This window comes from Oncorhynchus tshawytscha, linkage group LG06 (genome assembly GCF_018296145.1).
Source record: "Oncorhynchus tshawytscha isolate Ot180627B linkage group LG06, Otsh_v2.0, whole genome shotgun sequence".
In the NCBI taxonomy this organism is placed as follows: Eukaryota; Metazoa; Chordata; class Actinopteri; order Salmoniformes; family Salmonidae; genus Oncorhynchus; species Oncorhynchus tshawytscha.
In genome coordinates this window covers 14,857,770-14,873,150 of record NC_056434.1, presented here as the reverse complement: position 1 = coordinate 14,873,150, position 15,381 = coordinate 14,857,770, and the positions used below count along the sequence as shown (strand labels likewise).

Below are 15,381 nucleotides of genomic sequence, written 5' to 3'. Positions count from 1 at the left end.
GATACACCTGCTGGAGCGCGTGCTACGGGTGGGTGTTGCCATCGTGACCAGTGATTTAGAGTAGAGTGCATGCGTGAGATGTGCTTTTAATGACATGCACTCGATTACATTTGCACATTGTTGATAACACTGATTTAATTTAAATGTATAATGAATTTAAACACCAAAGCCAAGAGCTGGTAGCCTGCGATAAAGGAATAATTGGAGTAATTACAGTTTGGAAAATTCCATGCTCATTGTGTGTTTATATATAAGGCTGGTTTCAACTGAACTATGCTATCCTGTAATGTTAAATTATGTACAACACATGATTTATGCTCTCATGGTGCATTCAAACAATACATTTTTGCTATGTAAATTGATGGGAGGAGTCTAGTTGATGTCTAGTCCAGCCTTCTATGGCTAAAGATTGTGCTGCTGCCAACAATGGAGAAGATGGGGCTATGGCTTGTGCAGGTGATAGAACAAAGAATGAACAGCATTAGGGATAGGACACATCCTTGTGGCACACTGGTGTTTACAGTTTACGATGTAGTAATCTCCACTGGGTGCTTGTTTACTGAGAGCATTAACTGGGCCTTATATTGTTAACCTTCAAGTGTATCCTCATAATATCTTTGACTTCCTAGAGATCAAGGTGTTCATTGTGCCATATTCTCACTCTTTATTTATGTACCATTTGGCTGGTTGGCATTGGCTGTCTGACAGCACAGTATCTCATCAACTGAAAGACTGTGAGACATGAGGACAAAGCTAAATGATGAACACTGAGTCGAGGGGGTTTGTCACTTGGCAGAGAGTGAGCTGGATCTCCCTGTGGTCCAACTCTCCACGGTGATACAGGAAGTCCCCTGGAAAGGGACCCGGACATCTATCTTTTGAGACTACAGAGAGTAGAGTTTGGCCCAATCACTACATTGTCCTCTCACAAGAGACTGACATTTTATTGGATGATTTACAGACGATTCAAGATGATAATTGATATCATTTTCATAGCACCCTGATGAAGGTTTTTAGCTGAAATGTGTTGTTTGAGTGTTTGTCTATTCAACTAATCCATTATATCAACAACTATACCGAAACCTACAATTCTGCATGTTTTTTCAACAAAATCTTGGATGGTGGGACATGTGTTTTTGGCATGGAGTCAGTCAATTTTCTTCATCTCCCCAAAACTGGATAGCTAACTTAATTAATGCTTTTTTATTGTACAAATCTGAGTTTTTTTAATAATGTTTCCTCTCTGTTACACATGATTATTCCATTCCATATTAATGAATATATTGTGCTGGTGGATGGGTTGTAATAGTTTAAATTGAAGAGATTAGCTTGGGAAGAGCAAAACCAGCAAGCGTGCCTTTTATTTCCCAGCAGGGAGACCTCAGTGGGCCGACCCTGGTGTTTCCAAACATCACTATTGTTCCTAGTGACATCAGGTGCCAGCTGGTACTTCCACTGAATTATCCCACTTTCTTCTGAGCATCTGTAGTGGCATAGACTGTACCGTCTGGCCTCTCGCCAGAGGTTGACATTTCTCACTCCGGTTACCATTAGATTTCCCTAGAACAATCGGGGCCCATTTCAGTCCACACCTGAGCCAAGGCAAACAGATACAACAAAGCGAGGGGTCTTCCATGTAAGGCTACGTAACAAGGGACATTCACTTTGAGAGATCATGGTACAGATGTAGGATCTTAATTTAAATCACCCTGTTGCAGGATAACTTTCCTGTAAGGCAGGAAATGTACAACCTGTAGTGTGTTTGAGGTTTAAAACGACATCTAAAGTTTGTAATTTCCACTTAGAAATTTCAAAGTGATTTTCCTTTAAAAATTCAACCCCTGCAAAAATGTCCATTGGTAGTATTTAGTAGTATTTATTAGGCTCCCCAATTAGCTGTTGCCGAGGCCCTTTGGGGTATAGGGAGCACAACTGCATCTCGGTCTCTGCTTTTGAGTGCCATTTCATGACAGAGAAACTACTCAGTTAATAACCCATGGATGTTAATCAACACAAAAAGGGATTCAGATAAAGTGTACCAACTGAAAACCAGGAATTACATCCTGGGAGAGAGAGTCAGAAGTCAACAACAATAATAATCACCATGGTGATTGTAGCAATGGTCATGTGTTTTGATTGAATTTTGGGTGACATGGCTGCCCTACCTTTAATGGAAGGTTCCCAGCCATTCTAGGACTCAGGCATGTGTATGCATTCTGACCTCACTACCTCTTTGAATAAGCCCTCCGTCACACACACACATCCTGAGTCAAGTGTTGTGGCCGGTCAGTTCGAGCCAAGCCATTGTTTAGGGGCGTCGTGCCTCTAGAATGGACAGTGCGTACCAACAGATCCCAAGTCAGGAAATGGGGCTGGAAAATAAGACACAGAACAGCAATTTCCATTACTCCATTTGTGAGTTCCAGTTCATCATATATTGATTGCATTGTGGCAAGTGCTGAATGTTTAATTTTAAAATCACAGAGACTGTGTTATAAAATATGTAACGTGTTGTCTTCTGGACAATGGCGTCAAGGTTCACCTAGGTGGGGTCACTCAAACATCCTGAGACCAACAAGTTGTGGATATTTATAACCTTTCTGTTGACAGCGAGACAAAATAGTACAGGGGTACCATGTTTTCTTATGAAAAACTGTATATAAACTGAAAAAAAAAGATACGTCCCTTTTTCAGGACCCTGTCTTTCAAAGATAATTAGTAAAAATCCAAATAACTTCACAGATCTTCATTGTGAAGGGTTTAAACACTGTTTCCCATGCTTGTTCAAAGAACCATAAACAATTAATGAACATGCACCTGTGGAACGGTCGTTAAGACACTAACAGCTTACAGACGGTAGGCAATTAAGGTCACAGTCATGAAAACTTAGGACACTAAAGAGACCTTCTACTGGCCCTGAAAAACACCAAAAGAAAGATGCCCAGGGTCCCTGCTCATCTGCGTGAACGTGCCTTAGGCATGCTGCAAGGAGGCATGAGGACTGCAGATGTGGCCAGGGCAATAAATTGCAATGTCCATACTGTGAGACGCCTAAGACAGCGCTACAGGGAGACAGGACAGACAGCTGATCGTCCTCGCAGTGGCAGACCACATGTAACACCTGCACAGGATCGGTACATCCGAACATCACAACTTGTGTGGCAACAACAACTGCCCGAGTTACACCAGGAATGCACAATCCCTCCTTCAGTGCTCAGATTGTCCGCAATAAGCTGAGAGAGGCTGGACTGAGGGCTTGTAGGCCACCAGACATCACCGGCAACAACGTCGCTTATGGGCACAAACCCACCGTCACTGGACCAGACAAGACTGGCAAAAACTGCTCTTCACTGACAAGTCGTGGTTTTGTCTCACCAGGGGTGATGGCCGGATTCGAGTTTATCGTTGAAGGAATGAGTGATACACCGAGGCCTGTGCTCTAGAGCAGGATCGATTTGGAGTTGGAGGGTCCGACATGGTCTGGGGCGGTGTGTCACAGCATCATCGGTCTGAGCTTGTTGTCATTGCAGGCAATCTCAACGTTGTGCGTTACAGGGAAGACATCCTCCTCCCTCATGTGGTACCCTTCCTGCAGGCTCATCCTGACATGACCCTCCAGCATGACAATGCCACCAACCATACTGCTCGTCCTGTGCGTGATTTCCTACAAGACAGGAATGTCAGTGTTCTGCCATGGCCAGCGAAGAGCCTGGATCTCAATCCCATTGAGCACATCTGGGACCTGTTGGATCAGAGGGTGAGCACTAGGGCCATTCCCCCAGAAGTGTCCGGGAACTTGCAGGTGCCTTGGTGGAAGAATGTGGTAACATCTCACAGCAAGAACAGGCAAATCTGGTGCAGTCCATGAGGAGCAGATGCACTGCAGTACTTAATGCAGCTGGTGGCCACACCAGATACTGACTGTTACTTTTGATTTTGACCCCCCTTATGTTCAGGGACACATTATTCAATTTCTGTTAGTTACATGTCTGTGGAACTTGTTCAGTTTATGTCTCAGTTGTTGAATCTTATGTTAATACAAATATTTACACATGTTAAGTTTGCTGAAAATAAACGCAGTTGACAGTGAGAGGACATTTATTGTTTTGCTGAGTTCACATGAGTCAGAGTTTTATATGTAGCAACATCTCCATTTTAGATGTGATAACAGAGATCTGCCAGCATGGAATTCATTCCTTCATAAACAACATCCAGTTTGGTTTGTACCAGAAGGCTTTGTGCCAGGTCTTGAAATGCAGGCTTTGGTTTGCCACTGACCAATCCTTTACGCTCCAGAGCATTGAGTAATAGTAGACCTCTTAGGATCATCATCGATCATTTGTGTTTTGAAGTTTCAAAGACACAGACTCATTGAAAGTTGGATTCAAACCAAAAACTAGACATTACAATGTAGTGTTTGCTGCAATCTTGGCCTGTTAGCTAAGCTCAACTTGGGGTAGGACTGAACTAATTGTCCATGGGGTATTTTTACATGCCAGTTCAGGGCAAGCGACCAAGACTCATGACCTGTCCATATCCCATTTCCTGTTCAACTGAAAGACTCTCTAAATCAGAGAAAAGATGACGAGAAAGAGAAGAGTTGTGAAGGGGGCGTTCCTCCGACAAAAGACTTTCCTCGGAGTGCAGTTCACCCTTTTCAGAGCTTGGCATAGTTTACTAAGCACCATGGCGACATGCTGAAGAACTAGCAGTGTCAATGCGCCTGTGTCATTTCATTCTCCTGGGTGCCTTAAGAAAACCTCCACTGGAGGAAGTGAATTTTCCCAAAGTTACGGTAATGTTAGATTCATCAGAGAGAAACACACTATGACGTGACAGGAATCTTAAGATGTGTTTAGGTGGTCGAGTGCATAGTTCTTTACTTCTGCCTATAACAGTTTTAGAGACCAAACTTGACAGAGAGCTTCACAAAATATAGCCTCTCACCTGATTCCAAACCAATGCTTTCTTGGAGAATAGTTCCAATTAGATAGATGGTGGGAGTGGCACAGTTCTCTAGAGTTTCCAGTGAGGGATGGAGATGATGTCCTTCCACAGTTTACATTCTAATGTCAGTCAGCAATCCCTGCCAATGGCATGGGTTTGGATGCCACTTCTGACACCATGTTATGTTATAAACTATATGGATGAGGCCGAGAGACGTGTCAAGGTAACAGGAAGTTATATGGAAACAATACAGGACATGCATCTGGGTCTTTGAACTTTGACCAATATAGAATTAACCCTTTACAGGACAATGATTTTGCCTGTAATAATCATCAAACTAATCATGACAAAGACCTGTGTACAGTAGCCATTAACCTTTCTGAATATGATTATCCATGACAGTCAAAAATAAGAGTATTTATTTATTTAACCTTTATTTAACTAGGCAAGTCAGTTAAAAACAAATTCTTATTTTCAATGATGGCCTAGGAACAGTGGGTTAACTGCCTGTTCAGGGGCAGAATGACAGATTTGTACCTTGTCAGCTTGGGGGTTTGAACTCACAATCTTCCGGTTACTAGTCCAACGCTCTAACCACTAGGCTACTTGCCGACCTTGCCATGTCAGAACTAGAGAAAATTAACAAGCAAGTGGGGTGAAAAATAAATGTTGGTCTACATATCAGACCTAATGTATGACCAAAACATAGTTTGCTTGATGTTACTGAATATTGCAATGCACACATTCATATTTCCTATTGTACTTTAACTCCAGAGAAACCAATCAAAACAGAAAGATGTATTTAATTCCTGCAGAGATTATTACTAGGAAAGACTTTTCTGCTTTAATCTTTTCCACTGAAGCTGACAGATCATATTAAGAGCTCCCATAACTGGATTGAACCCCACAGTTTGATAACGGAAGACTAGTGATTTCTCTGTAGCTTGTTCTCACTTCTCCCCTCCCAGTTCAAGATCTGTGTGTTTGGGCGATTGTGTGTGGTTATTTTTTTATTCTTCTGCATTTAAAACACAAAGCATTCTTTTGTCGGACCGATCTGCAAAGGCCCTCTAAAAGCCAAAAGGCTTACGCTGAGCTGGATCATGTCACGCTCTGATTTGATGCCCACGACAACAAATGGAGGTTCTGACTCTTTTGTTCTACTTACTTGTGTGTGGCCAGTTGCATGTCCAGGAACACAGTATGTATATGTATATGATACACGCATTTTCAAACGTTTCAGAGAACTCTGGCACTTTCTCATGGAGCCAAAATGGTTCCAGTATTCCACACAGTCCTGGCATGTCCAGAACAGTCTCCATCTTTTAGACCTTCTGTTTTTTTATATTGTTTTTTAAATTGAACTAGGCAACGGTGGTTAACCCTGAGCATTTAGCTACTTCTCAAGGCTTTCCCCAATGCTCACTTTAATGATGCTCATGCTGTAACAAATAATTGAACTGAAATAACCAGTGGTCCTCAATTACTGTTAGCTTTGCAAAGCCTCTATCACAACACCTAATGAACAGCAACAATGTTGACCCTCCCAGTCCTGCATTTGCTGATGAATCCCTCCCTTTGAGAATGAAGCTCCCATGATTTATATGTCAATCAAATTGAAAAGACTGAAGTGTCACTGTCAACCATTTTGCTCTAGGGGGTGAGAGACATTCCTGGGACTTCACAGCGCACCATGACGTGAAGAACATGTAACATATGCCTTGCAATCTCACCCCATATTGTACTTGGCATCACATTTTATTTGTTATTTAGCAGATAGTGTTATATAGAGTGACTTGCCTTCTTTTAATACTTGTTCCCAGTGAGAATGGAACCCAGAACCCTGGCATTGCAGACACAATACTCTACCAACTGAGGCACACAGGACCACATCTCATTGTTGTGTCTACTGATCATGCCATTGCACACTGTTTGTCCTTACAGGTTAACACGGACTCTTAAATGGTGACAATCTCATGCTCTGTAGGCCTTCCTCTGTTTGGGTGATACATAAAATGGGAACATGCTCATCTAAAATTCAATAATTCAATGCATTGTATTGATCATCCTAAGTTTTTTGACCTGCCAGCGTTGTCCTTTTGACCTGCATTTTGATGACAGTGCTTCTGCATGTGGCCTTTATGGTTAGTATAACTATGTTTAGTGTGGGCCTGATTCGCGCTATCTATACCGACTGTGAGAACCGGATAGAGGAAGGAGAAAAGGTATATTTTTTTAGGTCATTGGAAGGAAAAGGCAAGGATGTGGGGATTGTTATCTTTCGTGAAATGTTGTTCTTTCACCCCCCCTTACAACTTATATTTGACCTGGTTGAACTGGTGAAGGATTTTAGATAAGTGGTGAATGGGTAGATGATTAGAATTGGGACTCACTTTAATGTCTGTGCTTGAGGTTGGTCAGGGACATTGAAATCCTGCTTTAAGACTGAGTGTATTATTTTCAGTCTATTTTCAATTACTCCATCCATACTACTTGTGCTTATCTGTGTGTCTTAAATGGGACTAATAAACATCTTGATATAAGGACATACTTTGTTGCCATTTTTATTTTACTTTACACTTAGGCCTATCTATTGTAACATGAAACCCCTGGGGGCCTTGTAAAAACCTCCGGAAATGACTTTTGTTTTCTGTCCTCTCCTTCATTGACCATTTCCTGTGATCATATTCCTGTGGAATGCTTAATGAGAGCAGTGTAACGTTGTGAGTACACGCCATCGGTATTTTTTTACAACCCATGACTTGAGGGAGTTCTAAAAACACCTACAGCTCCCACATGTTTTACTTCACTTCTAGGTAAATCCATCAGTTGTTTGAGAGAAAGGCTTTCCTTTCCACTCCTCCTTTTCTTTTTGGAGGGGTTCCTTTTCCACACTGACATCTGACATGGTCAACAGAACAACAGTCATGTTACCAGACACTAAATTGACTTTGCTGTGTTCCATAAATGATTTGCTGCACTTAACCTGCCCTGCAGCACTTAGTCTGTTTCTGGTATTTATTGCTTTCTTTAAACAGATGATTTGCATTCAAAACTTGATTTGTCTAGCAGTCTAAACCTATGGCTATGAAGCTAAACTGCAACAATAACCTAGAGTAATACCGCCTACTGGGTTGAGTGGCCTATGTGCTCTCATTGTCCAACATATGTCACATCTCCATATTTTTCTAGGCTATGCTCAGAGGTGGCCTCTGAACGTGTGACTTTGTCTTGATGTAAAGTCTCTGTAGCTCATATATAACTACTATAACTTTTGGCACCCTGTGAAAAATATACCACACAAACATAAATCAATTTAAGTCTGGGTATGTTAACATTTATCAAACACATACAGTACTAGTATGGAGGGGAGGGATTTATTGCATAAAGTACGATCAACCAATAGACTTTCAAATCTTCTCACAATCCAATGACTGTGTTGGTGTGCGTGTTAGGGTTATGGACATACATATTCTGGTGGGGTTGCACCTGGAGAAGGACTGGGATAAGGATAAACCAACCAGATGCAACAGAATGAATAGATAGCAAGAAAGGGAGTGGAATGGGGTGATAGTGAGATGCCTAATTCAGCTGGCACATGGATGTAAAGCATGTCACAGTTGAATTATCATGGTGGATCAATTGGAGCAATTTCAATGAGCACATCTCTTGGTTTTCCTCTAACTGTACCAGTGTGTTAACGGAGCTTGTCATGTTGGGGCCTCTCCTCTTCCTTATGGGGCCAACATTATTTACCTCCTCGACTCTCTCCTCTGAGAGTCATGAAACAAAGTCCTTGGAGCTCAAAAGCACAGTCCTCTGTTTGTTCATTCCCCTTCTCCTTTCTTCCTCTCGCCCCTCCACGTATTCTTTCTGCATGGCTACTCTCCCTCTGACCTCTCAGACATTGGGGGGGGGGTTAACATGCCTAAGGTCCCAGCTGCTTTGTATCACATTCACACAAATGTATCAAATACAACATCAATGTGTACTGTAGCAAAGCATTACTGTGAAATGATTCGTATATAAAGTCTAGAGGGCTTATTTGGATGGTCAGTTTGTTTTATATTCATGCTGATGTTCTGCTTCCATTAGGCCACTTTGGGAGCAACCACTATTGGAGGATAAATGGGCCAGGGTCCTGTGGTGGATAAAGACTGTCTATGTGAAGGAGATCAAATATAAACAAAGAAAGAGGGATGGCAGTGGGACTTCCCAAAATAAAGACCATGTCTCTCTCTGCAAGCAGGCTTGTGATCTCACTTGGTTTGATGGTCCAGAGAGCTGACAGCGATGGTGCCAACGCTCGCTCACAGACAACCAACTGGAGCAGGGATATAGATATTCTCCCCCTGTCAAAGAATTCAGCAACGAGACCTCTTGAAGGAAGTTTTCCATGTTATCCTCTTTCCTTTGAGTTATTTTCCTCTCTCTTTGCTCTCTTTCTCACACAGACACAAACATGTAAGGATTTCCCCCCACTAATTCAAGTTTTAAAAAAAATTGTAATTAATGCAAGAACATTTGATGTTGTGATTGCATAGGCCTAAGTATACATCCTCTGAGGCAATACTTGGTGAAAACAGCTTTGGCAGCAATTACAGTCGTGAGCATTTTCTGGTTAAAGCATTCCCAATACATAATGCAGCCACCATCATGTTTGAAACTAAGGGTGGTTTTGAAAAACACACACACTCACACACACGTTAATGGGCAGAAGACATGGAGCACAGGGGACGGAGCTGGGACTCTGGGAGCACGGGGGACGGAGCTGGGACTCTGGGAGCACGGGGGACGGAGCTGGGACTCTGGGAGCACGGGGGACGGAGCTGGGACTCTGGGAGCACGGGGGACGGAGCTGGGACTCTGGGAGCACGGGGGGACGGAGCTGGGACTCTGGGAGCACGGGGGACGGAGCTGGGACTCTGGGAGCACGGGGGGACGGAGCTGGGACTCTGGGAGCACGGGGGACGGAGCTGGGACTCTGGGAGCACGGGGGACGGAGCTGGGACTCTGGGAGCACGGGGGACGGAGCTGGGACTCTGGGAGCACGGGGGACGGAGCTGGGACTCTGGGAGCACGGGGGACGGAGCTGGGACTCTGGGGGCACGGGGGACGGAGCTGGGACTCTGGGAGCACAGGGGACGGAGCTGGGACTCTGGGAGCACAGGGGACGGAGCTGGGACTCTGGGAGCACAGGGGACGGAGCTGGGACTGGGAGCACAGGGGACAGAGGGGGGTTACTCATGGAGCACAGGCGACAGAGGGGGGTTACTCATGCACATATAGCTTGACTTAATTTGGTGAAGGGGGCGTCATCAGGAGGTGGAATAATGTCCACAGCTGGTGCATTCCCAGAGATAAAAGCACAATTAATTCTGATAGCTGAATTTATTAATGGTATTTTTGTATCATTATTGTTTTGTTATAATTACTACCACACTGACTGCTGGCTTTGCAAATACTTAAAGTAATAGTAGTAGCGGTATCATAATAATTATTCATCTGTGTCCATTTGAATATCTAAATTCATGTTCGTAAGCATACTAAATCAACTGCACCACATCGTCAGGACAGACGTTGGTATTTTTAGGCAGGCTATTCTATTCAGATTACAATGGAGGAACATTTGGGTTGAAGCCATAATCATCTTCCCATGGATATGAAAACTATCTACACAATATACCTATCTATATATTTATATATCTATATATCTATCTAGTAACTCAGATTATTAGTACGCAATTATCATTTTACAATGTAATCTCTTGTATGTACCTGGTCATTTATGCATTTTAAAATAAAGTGCAACACAAATGGCCATATCAAACCACCACTTCATTAACAGACGCTAAATAGCTTGAAAGCACATACATTTGACAAATATATATATATATATATATATATATATATATATATATATTACACTGATTTCATTGCCTATATTAATTTAATGAATGTGTTGGAAGAATTTCTAAATGTAAGGCACACTAAATTTAGAAATTCTAAATAAATGTAATCTCTGTGAATTTACTGCTGGACAACGCGACTGGGACGGTATGAGAGGGGAGGGTTGAGTTGAGTGGGTTGAACTGACAAAAATATTCGCTTTTACTTAGCCTATCTTGCGCACCGTGCTCAGTCCATGGGATCACTGTGGGGAAACAACTCAGCCACTGGGAAAGACACAAAAAGGTTTCTTACTTAGCAAATTGTACCAATATAAAAGGTTGACACTTGTAAAGAATATTCGCATTGATGACGACTATTATTAAGGTAAGGAAACATGACATTGACATAATTTCTAGATTTTATCAATGTATTTGGCCTACTTATGTGTCTGGCCATCATTATTAGTAGGTTATGAAGAATTTAAAATGCAAATAAAAGTTGTTCTGTAACAACAAAAATACTATTTGCTTTCTAAAGTAATTTAAGATCATATCTTAAATAGGCCTACAGAAGAAATCGAAAAAACATGTTTGAACAAAAATAACGTTAATCTTGCTCATCACTTGCCCATGAGTTTTAAACGCATTTCAAGTGAATGTTAAGACGCCGTTAGATCGTTTTGGAAGTTAGTTCTTGCAAGTTTGTTCTGAAGTTCATGGATTTTTTTCCAAACACATTTTTTTTTATAGCTTACTTCATAGTTTACCAATGCGTCACCCCCATCTCATTTTTAGCACAGTTCAGAATCAGAATAGCCTATTATGATGGTAATATGCATCATCGCGATACTTTTCCATCTTGTGGAATTCAGCACACAGTTCAGAATCAGGTATCATGATCGTCATGTCCATAAAGGGCCGATCTGGGTCCGACTTTTCTGATTGTTTGCTTTATCACATATTCAAAAAGAAAATAGATTTATCCTCAACTCTTTTACTAAATAATTGCCTCGTTCTCATGTTCACTTGTTTTTAGAAGGACTTTTGTTCTGTCTTTGTCTTTTGTTCGATTAGCCTACTGAATACTCAATCACCATTCCATATAAAAATGAGCTAGTAAATTAGGAGTCATAAAAAAAAATCTACAACAAAACATTTTCTCATGACTGTTCTAAATTGGTATTTTCTATTTTTTTCCAGGAGTTTCATGATTGGGTCCAAGGACATTCTCAGAATATCCTGTGGCATTGAGGATTATTTGATTTGAGCGTCTGCAATGACAACCCATCAAGCGTGTAGGATTACCATTGCCAGCTGTGCCTTGACTCACCAGCTCCACTCAATGGACTAAAATCTTGAACTAAAGAATTTGGGGGATTTCATTAAAAACAGAACCATGGGTGACTCCATGTATTCTGACTTGATAGCCAGACACTACAACTTCACAGGGAAGCTCCGGAAAGTGGAGCAGGATTCCAGGCTCAAAGCGGACTCTGTGGTTTTCATCATTGTATGTTGCTTCATTATTCTTGAGAATGTCTTGGTCCTACTTACCATTTGGAGGACCAAGAAGTTCCACAAGCCCATGTACTACTTTATTGGGAACTTAGCTTTATCAGACTTGCTGGCTGGGGTGGTGTACACTGCCAACATCCTGCTGTCAGGTGCCAACACATACAAACTGACCCCCACACAGTGGTTCTTCCGGGAGGGGAGTATGTTTGTGGCCCTGGCAGCCTCAGTCTTCAGCCTGTTGGCCATCGCCATTGAGCGCCACCTCACCATGCTGAAGATGAAGTTACACAACAATGGCAACACGTGCCGTGTCTTCATGCTCATCAGCACCGTGTGGCTGATTGCAGCCATCTTGGGCGGCCTGCCCATCATGGGCTGGAATTGCATCCAGAGCATGCCCAGCTGCTCCACCGTACTGCCGCTCTACCACAAGACCTACATCCTGTTCTGCACCACCGTCTTTAGCGTCATCCTCATGGCCATCGTGGTACTGTACGCGCGCATCTACGCCCTGGTGCGCACCCGCAGCCGCAAGATGGTGTTCCGCAAGGTCTCCAACGGCCGCGGCGGGGGTAGCGCTAGCAGCAAGAGCTCTGAGAAGTCCATGGCCCTGCTGAAGACCGTAATCATCGTGCTGAGCTGTTTCATCGCCTGCTGGGCCCCACTCTTCATCCTTCTGTTGCTGGACGTGGCCTGCGACATCCGCATGTGCCCCATCCTGTACAAGGCCGAGTGGTTCCTGGCCTTGGCCGTGCTCAACTCGGCCATGAATCCCCTCATCTACACACTCACCAGCAACGAGATGCGTCGCGCCTTCCTCAAAACGCTCCTGTGCTGCAGCGTCTGCACCCAGCCCTCCGGCAAGTTCTCCCAGCCCATTATTGGTGCAGAGTTCAGCCGGAGCAAGTCGGACAACTCGTCCCACCCCAATAAGGATGAGCCGGAGTACTTGCCAAGGGAGACCATCGTATCCTCTGGGAATATCACCTCCTCTTCTTAAAGAGCCTTCTGGACTGTTGTGTGAAAAGTAGCTCCACTGCTTAGGAAGTGTGGATGTATATATGTTTTTGTGCAGTGTGCAAGTGTGTTTGTACATTATGTATATACATGTGTATAAGTTGTGTGTGTGTGGTTTTGTTGCCCTGTGGATGTGTGGATGTACAGTATGTCAGTTTGTACAGTAAGTTGCCTCTTCAGTTTCCATTTGTTTTATCACTTCACAAAGTGTCTGTCCATGTCAGAGAGTAGAGATATAGAGTTGTTTAGTTTGTTTTCTTCTCCCCTCACACCTTGGACTGCCAGCACTGATCTGAATATGTTCATATTCAAAAGACAATGGGAAGCACACACACCCAAACTATAAACCTGATTTACAGTATAGCACCTAAATTGTAAACCTGGCTTACAGTATAGCACCTAAACTATAAACCTGATTTACAGTGTAGCACCTAAATCCTAAACCTATTTTACAGTATAGTACCTAAATTGTAAACCTGATTTACAGTATAGCACCTAAATTGTAAACCTGGTTTACAGTATTATGAGAAGAAGACGTTTTTGTCAAAGGTATTTTTTGTATTTAGCACAGCACTTGTTGTAAAAGTGCTAAATAAGAACCATCAACCCATTATAGGTGTTTACTGATTCTCTATAATGGGTGTTGATGGAAGAGTAAAAATGGTTTGTAGTGCTTATTGTTCTTATTGAAATATTTAAGAAATACAATGAATGAAGTGCTTGTGTATCTTCGACTAAACTCTGAAGGCTAGTACAATGTAAATTCTACCCCCTGATTGAGAATGTATTTTGTACTTGTAATTTGGTTTATTTCACTCTCATTGGATAAAGTTCTTTGTAGCAAAGCAATGTAGTTGCAATAATAATTTATATTCAAAAGCGAAAAAGGCATTTGGTTTGTGTGACAAAGGTTATCTTTTTTATCCACTCATGATTTTATTGTCCTTTCCGTTTCACTTTTAGATGAAGATACCGTAGCTCCAGCCATTCAACATATTTGTCTGTCCCTCAGTTACCACTCTCAAAAATCATTTCAACTCTTGTGAAAACCAGCATGCCCCAGTAATAGGGAAGGGCATGAGGTTGAAAACAAAAAAAGATTGACGGCAAAGGATAAGCAATAGCACTGGTCCATTCCTGAAAGTACCGAGCCCAATAATTACTTACATTTTCATAACGGCATAAGTTAATGCCCATTGTCACCAATAGCTCACTGGAATCCTCCCATATAGATTTGTTGTTGAGAGCACCGTTAAACACCCATGGACAAGTACAATGTCGCTTTTCAGGGGTCACGTAATCACAAACTCCCATGTGGACCCAAGTCATATTTTGCACGTGTTTTGGTTAGCTCTTAATAAATATTGGAAATAAAAAAATTGTATTGTTGTCTTCTCTTGTTGTCTTTTCTTAACGGACAGGCTCAGTACAGAATGTTGTGACATTAACGAAAAAACATATTTTTGTAACATAAGTTGTCATATTGTTAAAGTTGTCAAAGTTGGGTTAAATGAGGGGTTCCGACTATGTTCTGCCACCTAAAGGTGGGAGACAGTGGTGAGAATTGGATAAATATCTGTTAATAATAGGCTAGTCATCTGAAAGCAACTAGTTTGGGGGACAGGTCCAACAACTTACCCAGCTGTTTCAACAGCAGTCCTGAATAGGGTTGCAAAATTCCAGGAACTGCCTCTGGAAGTAACGTCAGCACAATAACTGTTTGTCGGGAGCTTCATGAAATGGGTTTCCATGGCCGAGCAGCCACACACAAGCCTAAGATCACCATATGCAACGCCAAGGGTCAGCTGAAAACACTACCTGCCTCAATGCATAGTGCCAACTGTACAGTTTGGTGGAGGAGGAATAATGGTCTGGGCCTGTATTTCATTGGTCGGGCTAGGCCCCTTAGTTACAGTGAAGGGAAATCTTAACGCTATAAGCATACAATAACATTCTAGATGATTCTGTGCTTCCAACTTTGTGGCAACAGTTTGGGGAAGGCCCTTTCCTG

The 15,381-nt window shown here is 42.5% G+C and overlaps 2 protein-coding genes across 2 annotated transcripts in view; one reads left to right on the top strand and one right to left on the bottom strand.

Annotated features, from left to right (window-relative positions):
• The window catches only part of dph5 (diphthamide biosynthesis 5), a 50,086-nt gene extending 39,891 nt beyond the window's left edge, over positions 1-10,195 (bottom strand). Inside the window, 1 exon segment of the mRNA XM_042323688.1 lies at positions 9,647-10,195. Within this exon segment, the coding sequence (XP_042179622.1) occupies positions 9,647-10,195 (549 nt within the window).
• An 864-nt stretch (positions 10,196-11,059) lies between these two features.
• s1pr1 (sphingosine-1-phosphate receptor 1) lies at positions 11,060-14,759 on the top strand. The gene is made up of 2 exons (XM_024423015.2): positions 11,060-11,223; positions 12,039-14,759. The coding sequence occupies exon 2, from the start codon at positions 12,235-12,237 to the stop codon at positions 13,351-13,353; it is 1,119 nt and encodes a 372-aa protein (XP_024278783.2). The 5' UTR covers positions 11,060-11,223; positions 12,039-12,234; the 3' UTR covers positions 13,354-14,759.
• Positions 14,760-15,381: the final 622 nt, after the last annotated feature.

Excerpts from the sequence above, each read along its gene's own strand:
- s1pr1 (XM_024423015.2), top strand. The coding sequence starts at position 12,235 with ATGGGTGACTCCATGTATTCTGACTTGATAGCCAGACACTACAACTTC.